Source organism: Limulus polyphemus, unplaced genomic scaffold, assembly GCF_000517525.1.
Source record: "Limulus polyphemus unplaced genomic scaffold, Limulus_polyphemus-2.1.2 Scaffold1087, whole genome shotgun sequence".
NCBI lineage: Eukaryota > Metazoa > Arthropoda > Merostomata > Xiphosura > Limulidae > Limulus > Limulus polyphemus.
The window spans coordinates 80,401-104,785 of NW_013666697.1; the positions used below are offsets into that span (position 1 = coordinate 80,401).

At 32.8% G+C, this 24,385-nt stretch overlaps 1 protein-coding gene across 1 annotated transcript in view; it reads right to left on the bottom strand.

Moving 5' to 3' along the window:
* LOC106462067 (alsin-like) overlaps positions 1-23,613 on the bottom strand; it is a 75,387-nt gene extending 51,774 nt beyond the window's left edge. The window contains exons 1-7 of the mRNA XM_013921949.2: positions 23,559-23,613; positions 19,995-21,970; positions 13,558-13,738; positions 11,356-11,468; positions 8,855-8,921; positions 5,498-5,669; positions 426-681 (exon numbers count right to left, since the gene is read on the bottom strand). Of these exons, the coding sequence (XP_013777403.1) occupies positions 426-681; positions 5,498-5,669; positions 8,855-8,921; positions 11,356-11,468; positions 13,558-13,738; positions 19,995-21,937 (2,732 nt within the window). The 5' untranslated portion in view covers positions 21,938-21,970; positions 23,559-23,613. The remainder of the gene's footprint in view (positions 1-425; positions 682-5,497; positions 5,670-8,854; positions 8,922-11,355; positions 11,469-13,557; positions 13,739-19,994; positions 21,971-23,558) is intronic.
* Between the last annotated feature and the right edge of the window lie 772 nt (positions 23,614-24,385).

Sequence of the window (24,385 nt, forward strand, 5' to 3'; positions counted from 1 at the left end):
TTATTACTCAAATTATTATTTCAGTTGTTCTTAATCTATCAAGCGTCTATATGCAAAGAAAAGCAAAAACTATGGTTTTTATCATTAAATGAAGATATAGCCTAAAGATGCTTTGCGGGATTTACGGCATAACCAGGTTTCATTCACCCGGGCCCGTGTCATAAATGATGTTGAGTTTTATATGAGATAGAAAATACATTATAAAATGTTTATTGGAGAAAACAGGTTCAGTTTAGAAAATAAAAAAACACTACTTTGAAGTTTCAGTGTAGTAATATGCTTACTATGTTAAGAAGGAAATGGTTAACAAGAAATCTAATCTTAAACAATGTTTTGCAACAAGATAATATGAAAAAATTAAAAACAAATAGCAACGTTATACTTACAATTCTGTGATTTGCTATATACTAAAAAAAAAGCATTACCTGAGGCATTTAACACTAGATGGTATAGCTTTTACAGCTACAACATCACACAAAACTTGGAAGAATGCCCAGTGGAGGTCTAACCATTCTTCTTCACTGTCCAGCATGTAAAGATTGTCAAGATCAGTACGCCCTTGAGCAATTAGAGTCAGATCATAAGAATTCATAGCAACAATGTCTACTAGATCTGCAATACGAGCAACTATGTTCTGAACAGGTTTTGTATAGACTTCTGCCAACTCTTGTTTGAATGAATCTAAAAAATTATACAAATTGTCCCATTATCTTATTTATGAACAAATCACAATCCTGTAAATAAACATAAAACTCAAAAACAGAAAGATAAAAAGAGACTGAAAGATAAGCACAGAAATATTGTTATTCTCTCTTATAAATATTACTTCAACAGTGTATTAGTATTCCTGAAATCAATATTTGTTTCTTAATGGTCCTTTTCCCTCCATTCTAGTCCTCAAAAGTTAAACGTGGATAAAATCACAGTTAATACTTCATAATGGTTCTTTTCCCAACATTTTATTCCTCAAAAGTTAAACTTAAATAAAATCACCATTAACATTTCTTAATGGTTTTTTTAATTCCTAAAACTTCAACTAAGATACCTTGTGATGTTATTTCTAATGCTTTGATCAAATTATCACTTTTATTTACTTTCAAATGAAAACATTACATTTCTTGGCAGAATACACTCATATTAAACATGTTCTTTGGACCTAGCAAATGTACATTATTCTCTCATATAAGATTGACAACAAAAAAATTCAGACTGTGACTACCATGTTAAATAACCTACTATTTACATTATTGATTTTTAATATTTTAGAGGTTAAGTTTAAAGATAACATTTTCCTACACTGAAAATGTATTTCCGATAGATTCTTACTTTTGCTCACAGAATAGCTTTTCCTGACTTATACTCTCCTCTATATGCATAAAATTTTGCTTGACATTCCCACCTACTCTCATACGTTTTCACAAGAGGCAGCTGCATGAAAGCATGCAAATGAGCCTGTGACAACAGGGACCACAGAAATGAAATGAAGGGAACCCTGGTGTAGAATGGCTAGGGCACGGCAGACCATAAAGAGGAGTTCAACCTCAACCAACACAATCAGTACCATGGTCAGAATATCTGGCTCATGGGAGAAAGAGGGTCCTCTACTTTTCATCTTGGACATGGGAACTGGAAGGGAATAAGATAGTCCATTCTAAGGACCCACATCATCATGTGTTCATGTCCGACACAACCAGCACCAGTACTCCCCAGGAACTGACATCAGAACGATGATAGGAAGGCACACAACAATGTGGCTGTTCAACTCCAGTTCAGAACCAGGCAGCATTGGGAATGAATTGTCCAGTCCATGGTAAGAGAAGAGTACCTGGGTCACTCACATGTGAGGACTTATGTGGCTGGGCCAGCTCTAACCAACACCAGTACCCTCAGGAACTGATATAGAGGTGAAGGTAGGAAGGAGGGTGCCCAGACAGAGGGGTGAAATGCATTTTGGTGGAAATCGTCCAGTCCATAACCAAACTGCATCTGGAATAGGACATCAAGTGTCTATATACCATCTTCACCAGCAGAACACCACTACCCTACTATCTGTTGGATGAAATTTAGCACACTCAGGAAGAAAACTTCATGGTCCACTACCCCAAGGGCTAGGAGTTAGTGATAAGGACTCCCGTACTCCACTGGAAGAAGGGGTTAAAAATGTGTTGAAGTGTCCAAAGGAATGCAGCGAATGACCGTGAAACTTTATTTTAAAAAGCAGCCTGGTCCTGATTTAGTCAAACAAAGAAGCAGCAGGGAGATGCTGCAATCTCTTTCTGCTTTACTCATGTTATTGCATGAGTATATGGTCCAGGGTAACCATATTTATGAAGCAAAACACAGTGAAGAAAAACCTAAAACAAGCGGACTTGCAGAACGCACCATCCCAAATGTGGGCATTATTGACCTGAATGGTTGTACAGTGTGGATTTTAGCTTAAGTATACCTGGTTAGGCAATTCTCACCACTGAGCAGGATCTGTATAAGTAAGAAAGGCCCCTGTAAATAAGAAAAACAGAAAAAGAGCACCTACCCACTCTAGGAGAAACCGTGGCACTCAAGGTGGCAATGGAAGGTAGACAGTAATCTGTAAAACAGGAAACCAATAGACAATGAAGATAAGGTGAAATACAGGTCTGGGGTGTGGTCCACATGCTGGCATGAACCATATCCTCTAAAGGATGATGGAATCGGGCAGCCAGGGACATAGAAAGGTGAAAGATTTGATGGGAGAAGGCTTAGAATAGCCGATGATCATCGGGAGACAGGGAAGAATAAGCCAGATGAAAAAGCTGGTGAATCCAACCCATAAGGGTAATAGGAGAAATATCATGGGAAAGGAAAGGGTTCCAATGAATGAACAAACATGAACCATGAAAAGGATCAGTACAAGACATATAACAGCAGAGAGCCTGGTCAGAACAATGATAAAAGCAAGAAATCGAAGGAAGGGAAATGGAAGTAAAGGCAAAATCACGTGCAACCAATGTTTGGGACAGAAAAGACTAATCCAGGTAAAGGATGACGCATGTTCTGTGATATAATGTGCAAGAGACAGAGAGAGAGAGAACAAATCTGAACACCTACGTCCATGTGCCAAAGGAGAAGAAAAAAGGTTTTTAGGAGAAATGATATAAGGAACAGGATGACATGGACCTGATGGGCAGAAGTGTTAAGGAAGGGAAATGGAAGTAAAGGCAAAATCACGTGCAGCCAATGTTTGGGACAGAAAAGACTAATCCAGGTAAAGGATGACGCATGTTCTGTGATATAATGTGCAAGAGACAGAGAGAGAGAGAACAAATCTGAACATCATGTCCATGTGCCAAAGGAGAAGAAAAAAGGTTTTTAGGAGAAATGATATAAGGAACAGGATGACATGGACCTGATGGGCAGAAGTGTTAAAGGCATGGAGGTCAACATTGAGGTTCCAATCACGAAGGATGGTAAGACACAAGGATCATGAAGGTAGAAGAAACAAACAATAAGGTGAGAACTGGAGAAGTGAAGACACTGCTGAATCTTGTGAAACGGAAAATTGCTGACAAGCCCACATGATAAAGAAAGAAGTTAAGTGTGAGAGAGTAGAACAGGATGGAGGAAAACTATAATGAGAAGACCAATGGTGGTAGACATACCACTGATGTTGGTAAACTGACATGGAGGAAGGATGAACAAAATGGAAAATCAGGGAAGCAATCCCCGAAGAAAGTATGGTCCATCTGGCAAGAGACCAGGCAAAAGCCACTTGTGAAGATGGAGTGTTGGAATGGAAGGATGTAGGGCATCTGAGTGAGGCTGTCTGAGGAGGGTGGACAAGAGGGAAAGAGGTGGAAGGAGCAGATGTCGAAGTGGAAAGGTGGGGCTGAAGCTGTCGATAAACGAACTGGAAGTTAACCTGTGTAGCAGGTAGGTACTGGTAAAAGTGAGGAAGGAGGAGGACGATACATGGGAACAGGTTCTTTTTAGGAAGAGGTTGAAGAAAAAGAACAAAGAAGGGTTAGGATAAAGTGATTTGGATGAGGAAAAATTTAAATTGGGAAAATGGTACCAAAATATTGGGATTCAAACTTCACAGAGGCAGAAGAGAATCCAAATACTGAAAGTTCAAAAAAAGAAATGCAGACCTATAGTAAGCCATAGCATGGCCTTTCATATTATGTGGGGGCAAGACATACTGACCCCTGAAAGAACTGGTCCACAAACTGAAATGAACCCCAATATCCAGTGAGGGGGGGGGGGCAAGATATTGGCCCTAGGGTGTCTCACTTAAAAGGAAATGGGGAACAAAAACAAAATGTAACATACCTGGTTTAGTAGTTCCAGGAAAGAAGGCTTAGGCACTTCCACTGGAGCCAAACATGACTGTGTGGGATAGGAAGAGGGAGGAAACAGGCTGTCAAAATCTTCATACTCTTGTTCAGGTACTCCTGAATAAGGCATGAGAGGATAATCTTCAGGCAAATCAGGAGCCTGCATGAAGGTGACCAACTCCAAGCAAACTAAGGCCATAACACCCCTGCCAACAATTGTGGATCCGAAACCACTGTAGTCAAAGTAAGGTTAACTGGTAGTAGTTGTAATGTGAAACGCAGAAATCATTTCAACTAAGAGTGGAAGAAGAAAAGCCCAAACAGGGAGCTCCAAAGAATCACACATTAGAATAAAAGACACCTATTGCTAATAGGAACTAACTAGAATTTCAGAACATACGTAGCAAATATAAAGAAAAACTAAGTTTCCATAAAAAAAAACAAGGAACTGACTGAAAATTTCATAAAGTAAAGTGCAAGCAAAAAACACATTGTGACACCACAAGTGCCAATCGAGAAGTGAAGTTGGGCTAACCTGCATATAGGAAGTCAACTGGGCTAGGAGTCGTGTTGTGCTCCTATTGGTGGAAAGTTGTCGCATGCTGATTTGCATGCTATTACACAGATGTCTCTTGTGAAAACTTGAGGGTAGGTGGAAGTATCAAGGCTAATGGCGAGGAAACATTTGCACATATAGAGGGCAGTAAAAGTTGGGAACTATTCTGTGAGTGAAGGTAAGATATTGTATCAGAAAATACGTATTCTTAAATATTTCAATCAGACCCATAGTTTCACTGAAATTGTTTATTCAAAAAGTCATATTCTGAGTATATTCTGAAGTAAATTTTCATTTAGTCTTGCCTGATGAAAGCTACAGTAAAGCAACTGGCATTTTGTTTTAAATTAATGTAAATGTGGATTAAAATCCATTTCTATTCACTGAATTATCTTAAAATATATAACATCCATATATATCCTAATATTTTTCAAATACTCATTGTATATACCAGGTTTGGCTTGAAGAAAAAAAAAAGGTTTCAAAATTTTCCACCGAGTGTTTCAAAAACTTCCCTGATCTGCATAAAATTCCTCCACCAAAAGCCCACCTTATCTTAACATTTCTGGATTTGTCATGTAATAAGTATAAAGAATATTTCTATTATTTAACTTAGTGCTGGAATTACCATTTTTTATGATGGGTATAAGCACATTATGAATAATTTTCTGCAATTGATGAAGATACTTCCTCTCAGATGCAGCAAACTCATGTAGAACAGTAATTTCTCCAACTCCTCGTTCATCTACTATACAACCCGAATACGGTCCACCAGCAAACACACTAGTCACCAGACCAGTCTAGAAAACATGAGAATACATATAGTATTTTGAGAAGTCTTTTACTCACACAGTAATCTTATAATTATGTAGAAACTTCAAAAATATGCAATATTTATGCTATTCAGCTATGCTTATGAATTATTCAGTCAACAAGCTGTTTAAAATACTAAAAATCAATGTGAATCTCAATATATCATTTGAAACTGGTATAACTCAGTGACAAATGATAAACATAACACCAGAACACTATATAGCATGCATGTAGATATCTATCACAGGAAAATAAAAGGCATCAAAACATGAAAGAACTATAACCATCAGAAAAAAAGTTATCATTAAACATCAAAACTAAATAACTGACCACATAAAAAAAAAAGAGACTAAATATGTATTTGCTTCAAAAAAAGCTTACATTTTTTTGTAGGTTTAATTTTTATTTTATTTCTGGACTTACCTTGTTAGTTTAGTGGCCCATTTTGTTTGCTTGATTTTAATTTTTATGTCTTGATGTTTTCTTAATATGCAATTCAATTCATATAATTCATTCATGCATTACTAAACCTGAAACTATTTAGCTAATGCTCACAAAATATGATGTACATTCAGGCAATTCACATTACAAAGCATCAGTTTTAGTTAATAGTAAGTTCTAGATGTTTTGAGCAAACCATTTAATTCACTTATAAAAAAAACAAGGAAATAATTGTAATTTTTAACATTTTCAAGGTCAATCTTTCTGATATCCTACCTTACAGAACTTGTGCAGTTTGGCTATAAATATTCTCTGACTTTACTAAAATTTTCTAACTATATTTGCATAACATGTTAAATACATAAGAAGGGTGACTTATGCATGAAAACCACTAAAAAAAATAGATGTGTTTTGTTACATATATTAAAAGAAGACCCAAAAGTTTCACAACTTAATAATATTGAAATTTTAAAAAATACTGTAGATATTAAACAAATGTCCACATTACTGGAATTTAACATTATTCATACTGTTTAGTAGTAAATTTTCATTTGGCCTAACTGCAATTTCATATGAAAGTTAAAATTTTACTTATGACATCACCATAATGTTCATCAGGGTTATAACAACTGTAAATGTTACCACTGTGAATATTATCAAGATTTTGGTTATAAAAGGCATTCAAAAAATAAATTTGGTTGTACAGGCATTCAAAATAAAATTAAAAGAACTTTTCAAAATTTCAGAAAATTATATTAAAAATGTGTTATAATGAAAATCATTATGCTTCATCACTGTTTACTTAGCTTCATCAGAACAAAAAATGGCAAACCACATACAAAAAACAACATAGAAACATATAAGTGACAACTAAAAAAAAATGGCTATATTTTAAGATAAGGAAAAAAAAGAAATGAGGTCGACTCTTGAATTCTTGCATTATTTTTCATTTCCATTTATTTCAAATTTATCATCCACTATAAATGTTTTTACTATAGAATTTTCAGTTTTTATGCTATTTAATATTTCAACCAGATATGAAGAGAGGATACTAAAAATATGACACAAGTTTTAACAAATCTAACTTCAAAGAATAACTACATACAACCTTAATCCAAGCCTTTTAACATCATTAAAACTTTCTATACAAATAATAGAAAATAGGTGAACATCGTAACTTGGTTCCTCATCAGTTGCCTATGATCTAGGGCAGGATAGTCATGGAAACCTTTTTGTGGTTTGCTTGTTATTCATAATTAAGACTATATATTATTAATTGTAGAATTTTAGCAGTTTATTTGTTGTAAAGCACAAAGCTACACAATGTGCTATCTGTGCTCTATATACTACAGGTATCAAAATCTAATTTCTAGCATTACCAGCTCAATGTTGAGCCACTGGGGAGCAGCATTTCAGGCAGAAGTTGTTACATAATCATTTATGTACAGCATACAAACTTTGAAATAATTTATTATAAGTATTTCTTACCATTCTTACAACATTCATATAAATGCCTGTTTGTATATCTGTTCCTTATGCATATATGTATGTACCTATTTGTATTTTTGTTTTTAGCTAATGTTATTCAACTCTTTATTTAGATTTGATTTTAATTTCATTTCTCTCTTACTATCATGATTAACTTTGCACAATCAATAAGACAACTTCTCTCTGTCTGAAAAAACCATAACATCATTGTAAACTTTTATTCCTTTACTCTTGATTTATGTATGGACCAAATTTGAAATTTATATTGTTAGATGTATAACTTAACTTTCACCATAAAGGTTTGCTTTGAAAAAGTAAGAAAAATAAAACATTGAATCACTAGAGTCAATGCTTGTTCACTTAGAACAAAATTTCATTAATATTTCTAATAAAACAACTATATGAAAATTAAAGTAATATATAAATCCTCCTTAATGCCACACACACACTGAAGAGTCCTTTTCTGAGATATTACTTGTGAAAGTTGAGTTGACAAATCTTTTTGGTACATGTATGTGCAGCATGCATGTTTAAACTTAAAGCAAGACACACACACACAATAAATTCAGCAAAAGTATCGTAATCTCATAGATGACAAGTGGTACTTGATATTACCTTGCATCTGTTTAAGTACCTCATACTTAGGGTATTTCATATATTTTTTGATTGAACACTTGAAACCTGGCCTCATTGAAAACCAAGTGGACTTTTTTTGGTGTGTGTGTGTGTGTGTTGTAGGTGGGAGTAATTTAATAATCAGAACCAAAGCAAATATAAAATATTCATTACGTTTTAATTCTAAAAAACAGTTTTAATACTTACATAAGAAGAGCACTACATGTAAATAGACAAGACCTTCATTACACAACTTAAATTTTTTACAACGTTAGGGACAGGTTAAAAAATGATTGGTAATTCTAGAACTGTCACTTGCTGAATGTATGTCAAAAAAAAATGAAAATGTGACTATTTTCAATGTTATCTGTGCCAATGCTCAGGAAAAATAAAAGGTATATGCTGAAAATCGTTGAAAGACTACTCTTCACAAAAATACAACTGTTGCTGACTTAGCACTATTTGATTTGCTTCCAAGTGTTTATGCATGAACAAAAAATAACAGCTTTGCATTAATGCAGATGAACAAAAATTATCAATATATATTTCTGTATATAATTTGTTCAACATATCATACATATGTAAATATTTTCATTAATTTAAACAAGATATTTTAAAGAATACCAACCTTTCTCAGGACTGATATGTGACTTGGTTTCCCTTTTGAACAAGAACAATCTTCTCCATCTTCTCTTCTGAACATAATAATAGTAGAATTGTTAGTGACTCTATGTAAGTAGTGACATTAACTACTATATTTAAAAAAAAAAGTCAAATAAAAACAAAATATTTTCATTAAATGACCTGGTTCATAGTAGCACAGAGCTTGATAAAGCAATTTGTGTAACTCTTAATGTCAGAAAAACCTTTATGAACTGCTAAAAAATAGAGACAATGGGTAGAGATGGCTTTAATGAACTATCACAAATACAGTAATGAGAGATGAAATAAAATGAAACTCACTACAGGTTCCTCTGCTCCTACACTCTTATAATATAAAATATTACAATGTAAACTGAACAGTATAATGTTCTACATCAGTATAACAAAGTGGCCATAGCACATGTCAACAGAATATAGCACATTAATGTGCCTTGATAAGGCCTACAATGCTACAATTTAAGTTAACAGAATTTGGCAAATGAATGAGCTTAGTTAGGTCTTAAATTTCAGAAATGCCAATAAATATACTTAAGCATATTAACTTTTATAACATTGGGGGGGGGGGTCCAATGAACAAACCAAATTTCACTTTTTACTAAGAAAAAAAACTACTTGATGTATCAAAAAAAAAGCCAAATATGTATATAAAGCAATGTTACCCATCTGTATGATGTCACAACTTGTCGTGAGAAACTGGTGAACCAATTTTTTATAAACTCTGGTAGATGAACTGAAGTGGACCTCTAAAGATCACACTTTAATGAATAAGCAAGCAGAAAAAAAACACACAAATTTACCAAACATTTCAATTTTTACTATGTACAGCAAATGCCAAATTAAAATTACATTTAATCAAACATATAGCCCAGATACCTTTGCTGATCGTTCATATTAATTAGAACTGCATGACACATGAAGTCAACTAAATAAATGCAACATTGGGCACAGGTACATCTGATAGTAAACTAATAAAAAAGGGATGGACTGCTAGTACTTATATATTTTCTTCTATGTTTTACGTATTTTAATAACTAAATATTATTGAAAGTGCTCATCATAATTTTTTTTAGAGGCATCATGAAATAACATTACAAAGTAGTCTTCTTTATTGACCATTTAACTATGTAAGGTGAGAGTGAACCTGTTACAAATATAGACCAATTATAGTCACTTCAGCAAAACACTAGAAGTCGACTTGTACAATAATTAAATTTGAACATTATACTATGACTGTCCAATCTTAAGTCACAATAGAAAATACCTCATTGGCATGTTTACATTAAACAAATATTACAGAATGTGCCATTAGGCTCAGCAAACTAAAACTGCAAATAACTTAGAATATTTTTCTTTTAATACAAGATGCTTATGAAATGTACCAAAAAATAATTATCATAAACTAAAAAGTGGGAGAAATAACATTAGAAAGTTGAAACTAAATCCTCAACAAGTATGCTGCATTGATAATATGGCTTATTTGTTATTCACTTACAATTTATCAATACCATCTTTTTTTAAATGATTAGGATACTCTTGCAATTCTTTAGTAATTTGTACTACTGAATATTTTAAAGTTTCCACTTCCATTTAATGAGAAAAACCCACTAACCTAGTTACATGTTCTCTGCCATAAAGTAAAGAGTTGGTCTATTTGAAATAATTTTAATATACCTGTACAGATCCTTTAATATAAAACTGTACTTGAGTGACATGATTGGGTAGATTCTGAATTACTTTAATACATGAGGTAGCAGACTGCAGAGGTGCTATATTGTTACACTGTAAAGCAGTATTCTGCACAAGATTGATAAAGCTTGAGCAGATTTCTACTTTTTACACTGTGATGAAGTATTTGAAGTATTCTACATAGTATTAATAAGCTTGGACAGATCTTTGCTTTGTTATATCTTAAAGCAGTATTTACACAGCATTAATAAGATTAGGCAGATCTCTGCTTTCTTACATTGTAAAGTAGTTTCTGCAGAAGGTTAATAAACATGGACTAATTATGCACTGCTACAATGTAAAGAAGTACACTACAGACAAACCTTCACAGATGATATTTTGTTACATTGTAAAGTATGTTGCAGAATATTAACATTCTTGGATAGATTGTGCATTGTTACACTCACAGTAGTATACTGTAGAAGAAAGATTCTCCTACTTTAGTGTCAGAACATAAAGATTACAAAAATGAGAAATCACCTACTTTTAAATGTTGTAATAATCTCTGAAAACATGTGGTATTTCATAATTTTTTTCAGCAACTTGACAAGCATCAATTACTTGAGTTATAAAAAATCAAGAGGATAACTGAACCAGAAAACACGAAAGTAACCTTACGAATTAGATATTGTAAAAAGAAATACTGTTTAAAAGTTTGCCAATTCTTCCTGTATTAATAAATACATGTTATGGACACAATTATGCTATATTAGTCTTTTTGAAAATATAACTTTATTATACCTTTCATGTGCTCCACAGAAATAGAGAGCAACATTGGGAACACGTACATCAGCAAGTATAAGTGTGTGTTTTCTTCCAGTGGCTACATCCCACACTAGTTCATGATGAGGAAGCTACATGTATATATAAAATATATTAAAAAATAAAAAAACAAGTTATCCTTACCAAATAATCAAGAAAAATGTAGATTCACAATAAAATCATTATTACTAGTTTCATAGCATTATAAAAACACCCAAGATAAAAAAATAAAAAAAGTAGGTTAAATTCATGCATTTTCATAAGACATATTTTCCTTCTTCACCTCTTTTAAAAGTGTTCCAGTTATCTAACTATCATCTATAGAGCCAAACTATTCTGGTGGAGTTTAAAAGAACATTCAATATCAGCATTTGAAAGTTTTTTTAAGTGTTCTGTAGTGTATGCAATATTTTTTCATGATATCTAATATGCTATATCATGAGATTGTGTGGTTGTTTTTTTACTAAAAATACACTAAATGTACGTCTCCACAAACAATTAACCTAAAGTTTGTAAACTAAATTTACATTTTACACCCCTAATTTGTATAGTTAATTTAGTGTTTTCAAAATGACTTGAAAATGTTGTTGACCTATTTTAGGTAACCATTTTCTGAAAAAATGTTTGAGGAAGTAGGACAGAACTTCTGTTATTTGATCTGTACAAAACAGTTCTAGCTTATTCTCTTCAGTTCTACTATTATGCAAAGTCAAATGTTTAGATCTATATACTGGGTTCATGGTAAATTCCAAACTATTTGACAATATAATACTCCATGGTTAAACTCAGTTGAAGAGATAAACAAAAAACACAATAGCATAAAATTAAGGACAGTAATTGGCTCAGATACAAGGGTTTGAAGTTGAAGGTTCATATGCTAAAAGTTTACAAGCTTCTAGCCACTCATTTTACAAGAAAAAAAAAAAAAGAGTTGAAAAAAAAATGACAGTAATCCCATTCGATCAGATAACTGTCAAGTTTCCTGCTGCAGCTCCACTGGAATTTTTTACCTTTGGTCTGTTTAAGAGTGGACTTGGAAACAAACATCTACATCCAGAAGAGAGTCTGAATTTGAACTGTGTCTAACTAATAACTGTACCACACATTGTAAATCACTCAATGAATGTGTAACTCAGTTTACCCTATCAAATACGTAATGCATGAGCTGCTCACAAGCATACCTTGCAAATAATTTTTATTGTTTTTCTTCTAATCTAACCTAACAAGTTTATAATTTTTACATTTTAGTTGTTTTTAAAATAATAAATAAAGAATACACATGAAAAACAAAAAATATAGTATTTGTCAGGGTTTTCTTTTTCTTCGCTGTCGACTGTCAATGAAACTTTTTTGTACTAATAGTACTACTTCCATAAATAACTTAAAATTAAATACTGCACCTAAAAATACAGAATACCAACATGTAAAAAGCAGTCAGTATCCTATAACTACCATGGTTTTCTAACTATGCGATAAGAGCCTTTAAAATTTCAGCTAAGCTCCTTGATGTGTTCCACGTGGGATTATTTGAACTGGAAGTGAATATTCTCTTTACAGAAAACAACGTAATGTAATACATCATTTGATAGATTAAAACTTTGGCTTTCTATTAGAACTACTGGCAATTTGTGAAAAATAAGACGTAACAGGTGAGCATTGCAAGAGCATTCTGATTTTCTAGCTTATGGCTCTGTAACCAAATAACAATGAAGGCTAGAAACTTCATGCTTGGCCTGAGTAATAACTATATAGTAATGAGCAATTGACATTAAATTCCATACTTCTTAGAGGGGTGGTAAATATATTAGAGGAGGGAAGACATAGGAAGAAAATGTCACAATTTTCATACTAAGAGAAATTGTGGATTTTTAAAAATATTTTCTTATAAAATTAAGAACTTAGAACTCATATAATATTAAAGTTTGATTTATTAGCTGTGTTTTGATACCAAGTTTATTCTATACATTGATAATAAAGTAGTTTAATTAAGTTTTGAATGTAACTCTGTAAAAGGTTGTGACGTGCATTTTGACCTACCCAATGCGAAATGGTTAATCGACACTTATGTCCATATCATGTAACTTGAAACAAAAATTTTACATTTACAATAAATTGTTTGATAAAATATCTATTTATTTTGGTCTGTTATCCTGCTTTTTTAAAGTCTAGTAGCAATTTTACCTGAAGTTGTTTAGGAGACAGAACTTTCTCATTGCTAAGGCTGTGACCTAATTGACAGACATCATTCAAACCCCAGGTAAATATCCTGCAATCAGCTGTTAATGCTATGGAATGGAAATTTCCAGCTAATACTCGAACAACTCCTTGACCAGAAAGCTGTTTTACACAACAAGGTTGTAGTCTAGAAAAAAAAAGAAAACCCATTTTTAAGTTTCCAAAGAAAGATATCTTGTATTTACACACACACATACATACATATGGTACAGGTATCATAACTTGGTAATTTAAGAATACAGCTGTCAAAAGACAATTTTTTCTTACTTGTTACCCTTGTGTTTGCTCAAATTAAGTCTTCTCATCATAGTTTTAACACAACTCAAAATCTTTTACACAATTATAATCAACTAATAGTGTTAATGCTATGCTTGATTAGAAGTGTTAGTTTCCATCAGTCTATAAAAGTAAATAATGCAATAAATACAACCTTGATGTTATAAATACATTCATCCTACTCAAGAGCTTGCTACACTTCTTTCATTGCTGATATTGTAGAAATTGAAAAACACAGACACAAACCAAAGTTCTATTTGATCAATCATTAAAGCTGGCAAATAATGTGCTTAATCAATTGCCTAAGCTACAATTATATTAATTAGTTTCACATAATATAATTGAATAATTATAATTATGATTAAATCAATTAATGTCATGAAAATAAACTAACCTATCCTGTGTTTCTTTTATTACTGCTTCAATTATTGTAGTTTCTAGTTTTTAGAAAGCCAATTTTGAGGCCATAAGACAAGATCTATCATTTGTAGGTAACTGATTACATCGACTACTCAAAAGTTAACCAACTAATTCTAATATGAGCTTGCATATTAACTACAAGTCTAAAAAAGGCCATAGTTTTTCCTGTACAAAGTCACTAATTAGGCCTCATTTGGAATATTATGTACGGAGGTTTACTAAGATGAGAGATGGATGGGATGTCATATGAAGATAGGATGAGATTACGTAACTTGTTCTCCCTTGAAAAGGAAAGGTTCAAGGATGATTTATTTGAAGTATTCAAAATTATTAAAGGAACAGATAAGACTAATGCATCAGATTTTTTGGGTGTTTATATATGTGCATGTTTAATTACTTAGAATTTAGTTAGACCCATCCAAGTTGATGTGGCAGCTTATTTTTAAATGCAAAAGAATGGCTGTCTTTTATAGTTAAATAATAATATTAACTAAATTAAGAATCTTTATATCAAGGAAGATTGAATAATCAGTGGAATGTTGGTGATGAATTGGATGAAGATGTCAGTGTGAACATTACTACTAATACTAGAAATGTATGTGGTAGTTCGAACGTAGAAAAGCAGAACTAATGATAGGCTTAACAAATAAGACAAGATACTGTATAATGTAATAATAATTACAACTGAGAGCTAAATTCAACTGGTGAGAAGTTTCTTGTCATTGGTAGATGTTTTTAGAACTTTACTAATTTTGGCTGAAGGTGGTAGGAAATCCATCCCTAATATATCCAAAGCTGGTAAGAAAGTTAACTCTTAACAAATGTGGTAAAGAGGATGTCAGGAATCTGCCCTGACCTATGAATACTGTTCAAACTGGTTCCACAAAAATAGTGTGGAGATTCCTTAAGACCTCTGTATGATTCTCTTGATAATCCTGATGGTGAGCAATGCCATTGGTTCTGCACTGGATGTAATGGTAAAGCCATAAAGCCATGGAGGTCTTTAAGCTCATGCAGAATGTGAACGATCAGTTTGACCAAATGACTAGTAGTAAAATGAATGATTTGCTCAATAAAGTAGATGAAATTTATGAAGTTAAAGGCCCATTTGACAGGAATGTTAGATCTGTTACCAAAGAAGAATTCTTTGAGACTAGAGAATAAAACATAAGAAAAACTAACATTATTATACCAAATGTTTGTGAGTTTAAATTACTTTTTTTTGTGACTGATGCATCAGGTCAAAATGCTAACATTTCTACTAGTGAAGTAAATAATGTATTTATTTCTGAAAGCCCCCAGGCTGATGCAGTGACTGTAGATATGCAAGTAATTACTGGTTGCTCAATTGAAATTGTTAAACACATACTGCATAATAGTTTTAGTTTAGTTTAGAGGATGGAACAGCCAAGATAGACCAATAGGTCCCATGTTGTTCCAAAATGTTATGTTATATTAATGTCTTAGGCGTGTGTGATGCAACAATCGAGCATATCGAATGCATCACTGATTCTAAATCTAGAAAACACCCATTAAGGGTCAAGCTAGCAGCCAAAGCCCAGAAATATAAAGAGTTAAATAAAGCCAAATCTCTGAAGGATATAGAACTTTATGAAATTGTGTTTATTTCACCAGACTTTACCAAAAGAAAAAAGAAAGTGATCTGGATCAAAAGTCTTGTGCTAAAGTGGAAATGGTGAAAAACTTAGTACTGAGGTATGAGGAGATTAACATAAGAGATTCTTGGAACCCCCCTCTAACTGGGAGCATTCAAAGGACATGTGGAAAATGAAAACTATTAATCCTTGCACAAAAGGTTTATTTACAAATTTTGATAGCACAACTAAAACAGTTATTAAGCAACTTACTTGTTTTTGTGTCAATGCACAAAGTATTGTAAATAAAATGAACAAGATACAATGTTATGCTTATCAGCTGGATTCTGAAATTACTTGTATCAATGAGCCATGGGCTCACTGTAACATTATTAATGCTAAATTAGTACTAGATGAGTATGAAGTTTTGATGAATGATCATACCAAATCTAAAGGTGGTGGCTGTTTAACTTATATAAAACCTAATTAAATGCAGTTATTTTGGATGAACTTACATACGTAGAAGGCACTAAACTGAGTAAAAATTAGTACCACCAAAGGATTGTTATTATTAGGTGTCTGCTACCATAGTACTTCAGTATCAATTGAAAATGAACAAATCCTTCATAATATAATATCTGAAGCATGTAAAGACTATAGTTCAGTAGTTACTGTCAGTGATTTCAACCTCAGAACTATCAATTGGGATCTTCTTCACTCTGGTGCAGAAAGGAAATGCTTTTTGGATCTAACTCAGGATCTTTTTCCCACACATTACTGAACCTACTAAAGGTAATAGCATTTTGGACCTAGTTTTAACTAGTATTCCCAATTTGAACGACAATTTAACTGTTAGTGAACCCTTCAGCAACCACAATATTATATTATTTGACATTATTTGTTTGGTGGAAATTAAAGAATAGAAAACTACTTTCTATGACTACAATAATGGTTACTACGCAGGAATGAGTAAATTTGTGAGTGAGATATATCGGATAGACTGCTTTATGGGCTTTGCTGTTGAGAATAAGTTCAATGTTTATAAAGAAATTTTGGATAAAACTGTTTCTAAGTTATGTACCCCTCAAAACTTCTAAACATAGGAAATGCAAACCACTATGGGCCGACAGAAATACTGAGTCCATCAGAAGGAAGAAATATTATCTTTGGAAGAGATACAGTGAATCCAAGGAGTATACAGATTATGTTCAATACAAAAGCTAACTTAATCATGCCACAAAGGAGCTACAACAGGCCAAGAAACAATTTGAAAAGAAACTGGATGAAAACATAAAGGACCCCCCCCCCCAAGTCTTTTTACAGATATGTTAACTATAAACCTAAAACCAAAAAACAGGTGGGCACAATCATTGATGATGATTGTAATGCAATTACAGATGACACTAAAACAGCTAATATTTTAAATGAATACCTTAGCACTGTCTTTACTAAATAAATTCTTGATAATATACCAGATCCTATACATACTTTTATTGGTTCTTCGGAGCAAGAGTTGAAAAATGTTTATCTATCAACTGAAATTGTCTAAAAAATTATGTAATTTGAAAGTTATTCTCTTCAGTTCTTAAGAAAGCAGCATATGAAATTTTTTATCCTCTTAGTGAAATTTTCAGAGCAAGTATGGACTCGTCTGAAGTCCCACCAGATTGGAAAAATGCTAATGTTTCACTTTGTTCAAGAAAGGCTCAAGAAAACTATGATCAATTTGCTTGACAAGTCAAATAAGTACAATTCTTGAATCTATCATCAAGGATCCCATTACCTTACATTTAGAAACTTTTAATCACATCAGAGAAACATAACATGGTTTTACCAGTGGAAGATCATGTAACCAATTAACTTGCTTATTTAGAAGTGACTCAATACATTGATGAAAGTTACCCAGTTGATATAACTTATCTCAACTTTAGTAAGGTTCTCCATACCAGGTTACTTAACAAGCTTTATGTAAATGAAATATCTTCAGAAGTGTTAAATTGGATTCAAGAATGGTTATATAATCATCAACAATGAGTTATTATAAATGGCACAACATCTGAGTGGGATTCTGTTAAAAGGGTCTGTGCTTGGCCCCACCTTATTTATTATTTATATCAATGGCACTGATGAAAACATCTGTAGTAGGCTTTTAAAATTTGCAAATGATACCAAAATGTACTGCAGTATAGCAACTGTAGTTGATGCAGCTTGGCTACAAGAAGATTTGGAATATGCTACACTTGACTATTGAGTGGCAGATGCTATTTAATCCTGAAAAGAGTGTTTGTTTACATTTCGTTTTCAACAATGAACAATATGACTATTTTTTAGGTGACAGTCTGATTGAATTTATTAATGAAGAAAATGATTTACGGGTGGTTATCCACAAATCTCTTAGTGTTAACAAACAATATGCTAAAGCTACAAATCACATTTTATGTAGGATTAAGAGAACGATTCAAAATAAGGAATGGAATGTTTAGGTTATACAAATCATTTATCTGACCTCACCTAGAATATTGTATCCAAGTATGGCATCTATATCTTCAAAAAGATGTAGATCTACTTGAACAAGTTCAGAGGAGATTATCTAAGATGGTAACAGGTCATCATAACCTTTCTTATGAAAGGAAGTTTCAGAAATTACACCTCACTACACTTGAAACCCATTATTTAAGGAGTGATTTAATTGAGGTCTTTAAAATTATTAAAGGCCTTGCCAGATTAGATGTTGCAGATTTATTTATATTTAACAATTCTACAACTAGAGGCCACCAGTATAAAATATACAAGCAGAGCTCCAGATTGGATTTAAGGAAGTTCTTTTTCTCTCAAAGAGTAGAGGATGTATGAAATAATATTCCAAGTGAAACAGTTTTTGTGAGCAGTATGAATGTGTATAAATGCCATCTTTAAATATATTTAAGACACAGAGAGGGAGCTTATATGAGCCAACACACAGCCAGCTCCCTGCTCCGTAATCCTCCACCCCTCCAAGACATGTGAGAAGAGTGGAGGACACAAGGTATATTAAACTCTGAGAGGTCATAAATTTTAGTTTTAGGAAGATTGAAAACATCTCCAGCTAAGACAGTTTTATTTTTCAAACAGTGATAAATCTGTGGAACAAACTGCTATCTACACTGGAAGAAGCTAAAACTTTAGAAGGGGGTTTAAGAAAAGGGTAGATGGATACTTAGAAGATCAGGGATGGATTTAATGATTAGTTTTCTTGATTGAGGGAGATTTAGAGTTAGGGCATCCTTTAATGTCAAAAGATCCCTTGATATCCCATAAAATATAAAATAAGTTTGTCGATCCATCTGATGTCTTGACATCACAAACTCTTGTAAGAGATTGGCTGAATCAATTTTGACAATTGGACAAACTGTTCAAATTTGGCAACCATTTTAATTTTAATTAAGTGAAGCCAATGACAACAGAAAGTAACATTTAGTATTTTGGATGGCACGAGAACCTTTACTGATCATCTGTATTCGCTAGACCTGCATGATAAATAATGTATAAAAACACTGTCCTACTTATGCTTACTCTAAAGAAATAAACTGGAGAGAGAGAGTACTAGATAGTAGATATGGTTGTTGCCAGCTTCCTGACTGCTATATTGTAAAATAATCCTTCCTGATGCTGAATGTTGAGCCCACATGTAAACTATTAATTGTTATATGCATTATTCATTAGAAATATCCGAGTACAGCTAAACGTACAGACTATGATGTAATGTTATCATCTCAGCATTGTATTAATCAGTGCTCAGTGGAAAGGGTGGCATATAATTTAATGGCATGCTGTTCAAATATATGTTTAAAGTTAAAAAAAAACTAAATTTGTATACTTTTTACTTTTACTACAGAAAACAAAAAAACAACTAAAGCTTTATGAATTATGAAATGATTGGAAAGTGTAAAATCAACCTTTTTAATAAACCCCTATCAAAAGTATTTATTATGTTTTCTATAGTCTGTACGTCTTGTAAAATCTAATGATATTGACAGTTTTTAATATCAACCAATAACTCTAATATTATAAAAACTGGTGATTTTCATGTTGTATAGTTTATCAAAAAATTACCTTTCTAATTCATCTCCATGCCCCAGCTGTCCAAATTCTCCACCTCCCCAGGACCACACTTCTGTCTGAACAGCCGCTCGGCCAAGTTCCTTTTTACGAATGCTGTGCTGTGATCTTTCTTTGGGAGAGCTTTTTCTTTTTGACTTATTTACTAAAACTTCCATACTTCCTTTTCTGTTAATTGATTTGAGTTTGTATGCTTGCTTGATTTCCAAAAGAGACTTTAATGATCCTGTTCGTTTAATGTGCTGAACCTCATTTGTGTCTGCATGCTCTACCTCAATCACTTCAAATGACTCTTGGCTGCTAATTGAATCAGAATGTGATGATTGACTATTTCTACTTCCAAATGCCACATACTGAAATTTGTCTACAGTGGTCTTGACTTTAGTCATGAGGCCCTTCATTAATGGATATTTATCAGATCCTATACTTTCATCTGGTGGGGCAGACAGGGAATCTTCACTTTTCACAGAAATACTCCTTGTTCTACTTCTTGTTGTAGATACATTAGAAATTTGCTTTTCTAGAAACTGTCTTGCCTGAGCATGATCTATAAGAGATGAATGTCGTTTACTTTGATATGCCTGTAAACATTTCTCCTCTGAAGTAGATGTTTTAGTTGACATATCTGCAAACTTTTGAAACTGTACAGTCTTATTTCTTAATTCCACCTGTTCACCATTTTCTAGGGTTAAAGTGTTTGCTTTCAATTCAGTACCATTTTCTTCCACAATATCTGGATGATGTTCCTTCATACTTTCCTCTTCATTCACAGCTGTATTGAATTCTTGAGATGATTGGTCCAGTAAAACATGATTAGGAGGTATAACTTCTTTTTTGTCATCAGAGGATGTTATCTGTTGATAGTTTGAACTGTCATTTGTCTGGTCATTTACAGATTCTTCAGCTAGATATCCTGCTGAATCAAGTAGATGTTCAATTTTTTTTTCTGGTTTGTCAAAATTATCTTTCACATTATTAGACAAATAAAAATCCACCTTATTTTTGCTTGAATTACATGGAGACAATGATGACATTTCTTTGACAATTTCATTAGACCTTTGTTCATTATCTTCCTCACTTTTTTTATCTGCTGTTTCATCAATCTTCAATTCTAATTTATCTTCTTGCAAATCAGTTTTTATTATTACATCTTCTTCATCTGCTACTACAAGGCCAAGTGGACAGACATGATCATGAGACACTATGACAGCATCACTATTATCAGTCACAGTAAACTGGTCACATTTACATTTGGAACAAAGAGATATGGGAGTGTATTGTTCTTCTGGAATGTCAGAAGTGTCACCAACTTTTGGAACCTCCAATACAGCAATGCTGTGAAAGGCTCCACAAGCAACTGATAAAACATTTTTCCCTTTTAGAAACTCTAACTTAGTAGGACCAGTTCTATTTACATTAGTTAAGCCTAATTGAGGGCCTTCACCCCATGTCCATATATTATAGTCTTTAGACCGAGCAAGCGTATGATGCACCCCACATGAAACTTCTACAATCTGAGTTCTTTTACAAAGTACGATATCACATTTATTACAGTTGACTGGAGATTCTAATATTTGGACAAGTGTTGGAACAAGTACTACACTTTCATTGCTGTCAACCCCACACTGACCATAACTATTATCACCCCACATATACAGCTCTCCATTTTCACACACAGCAGCACTTGTTTCTGGTCCACAAGCTATACTAATAACCTTTTGAGGAAAGCCTTGGACAATCTGAGGTTCTTTCAGTTGATCTTTCAATGATCCCACACCTAACTGCCCCTTGCTTCCTTTACCAAAGCTGCATACACTACCATTTGTTGTTAAGAATAGACAGTGGTCTGTGCCAAAAGCCAGGTGGGAAACATTGTGGTTACTAATGGTAACCAAAAAATCAGGAAGACAGCATGTCCAAAGATGAGCCTGTGACATTGATCTAATGCAACTTACATCCTCCAAAAAAATCTGTTTAAAAAGTTTTAAGAGTAAAATCAAATCAAAGCTTCTGAAACTAATGTGTATATATGATATTCATTTTTAGTAAGGAACACAAATAGATAAAATATTACCAACTTCCAAAAGTTTGGTATAAACATCTATTAATTCATAAAAGAAAAACATAAAAGTTACAAATGCCTTTCTTAGTCTATACTAAAAATAATGAAATTAGATTACTAATTTAAGCAGGTACTTTCTCTGTGACTGTTCAAAGTTAGCTCTTATCTGTTAACACCTATTTATTCTAAATATTTTTAGGACATCTTGCATGTTTGCAACAAATATATCAAGCCTTAAAGTTAAATGCCTCTACATTCTTCTTACAAGTAGACAAATAGATTTATTATTTCACACTTTTAGCTGCACCCATGGTTTAATTCTTAGAACAAAAAAGGAATGGTAAAATAAACATTCTTTATTTAAGGGTGTGATACATATTGAAATATTTATTGTTATAATTATTAATTTGCTAAGAACGTGAGAGTACCAACTATTCTCAACATCCGAAAAATTATCAAAACATTTATATTTAACCTATCATTAAACTGTGATATAGATACATCATGATTTTACTATCACTATCAGAATGCAGTTAGATCTAATCAAAAATTAGTAAATTATTTAAAGAAACATCACTGGCCAAAAATATATTATATAACTTAAGTAACCTTACTGTTGTGCTTATTACAAATGTGCCCTAAGAACAATGTAACCCAAAAGCAAAATGTTGTTTCCCTCTGAATGAAACTAGTCTTTATCATGTCATATATAGTTGTGTATGAAGTCTACTCTTGTTCTTTCAACTCAAGTTACCCTTGTCCAGGGTTACTGTTGAATTCAACACAAACCAGTATAATTCAATGACAAGTGGTGAATCAAATGATAAGTTGGGCTTCCTAATCATATTTATTTTTGAAAACCTATATTATTCAGAAAAGTAGTATATCTTTAACTCCTTTAAGTTCTCTTTCATAATTTAATTTTTGAAACAACAGATCCCAACCTAAATAGATTACAATCCGACTTGTGTAGGCTGTATATTATATGCTAGAGTATGGTACTTTTATATTCAAAATCTATAGAGTCCTAACTTAGGAATTAATCACTTCATAGGTTATATCTCAGATTAACAGAATTAGTATTAACATATTACTGACTGGGGGGAAAACATGTGAAGATCACTTATATTTTCTTCATACGGAATGTCATGAAAACGATCACATAGAACTTACACATGCATAGTAATTAATAAATTACTATTAAGTATTATAACTTTATGGGTAATAATAAGTAATATTAATAGCCAAGTCTAACTAATATTAACAATAACAATCACATTTTGCAATTTGTTGTGCGACTACAACACTAGTACTAGTAGTACAACCTATAAATACAAGTTCACACAATTTCAAAATTAATATAACAATGACATTACATCACTAAAGACTAAGTATTTATTTATCAAAAATGAGACTTAAAACTGGTCTGAAATATGAGAAATACGATGACTTTATATTACTATCAAATAAAAAAGTTGAAATAAATTACAACTCACAGATACTGCTAATGGTTGTAAGTAACCTATTTAGAGTATATTACAACACTTAGACAGTGCATCAATAGCCCTCTAACAATAGCAGTGATAATTATCAACGTAAGAAAATTAAAAAAAATTTTTAAATATCACATTTTGGTTTTGATTTCAGGAGAACAAATTAAAACAATAATTAATTATCTTCTGCTCAATGTTATTGAAGCGTTATTATCGTCTTAAAACACAAAAAAAAACATTATAAACATGTTATTTATGTCATTAGTTTGGATATCATGGAAATTATATATACAATTTCATAACAAATCTTGAAAATAACAATTCACAGTTGAAAACACAAAAGTTTTTGCTATTTATTTAGAAACGAATATGGCGAAGCAGCTGGTGTGCCTTGACTGTGGATCCAAGGATTCATGGCTCGTGACACATCGTCGTAAAAATGTGCTCTGTACCTTGGAGCTGTGTGTGCACTGTAAGAGTGACGGTTAAATTCCATTATTTCATTAGACAAGCGTTCACGGTGGTTGCTGTTTGTTTGCTTGTTTTTGATTATGCACAAAGCTACACAAGGGCTATCTGTGCTCTGCCCGCCACGGGTATCGAAACCCGGTTTCTAGCGTTGTAAATCCGCAAACATAACCCTGTGCCACTGGGGGGCCGGTGGTCGCTGTCGACTAGCTGTTTTCCCTCTAAACTGTTAATTCAAAACTAATCATTACTGTCCGAAGAAAGATCTTTTTGTAGCTCTGCGCTAACATTTGGAGATAAGTAAACAAACAAGATGTCCAAGTAATTAATATATACATGCATATGTGTGTGTGTGTTAGATA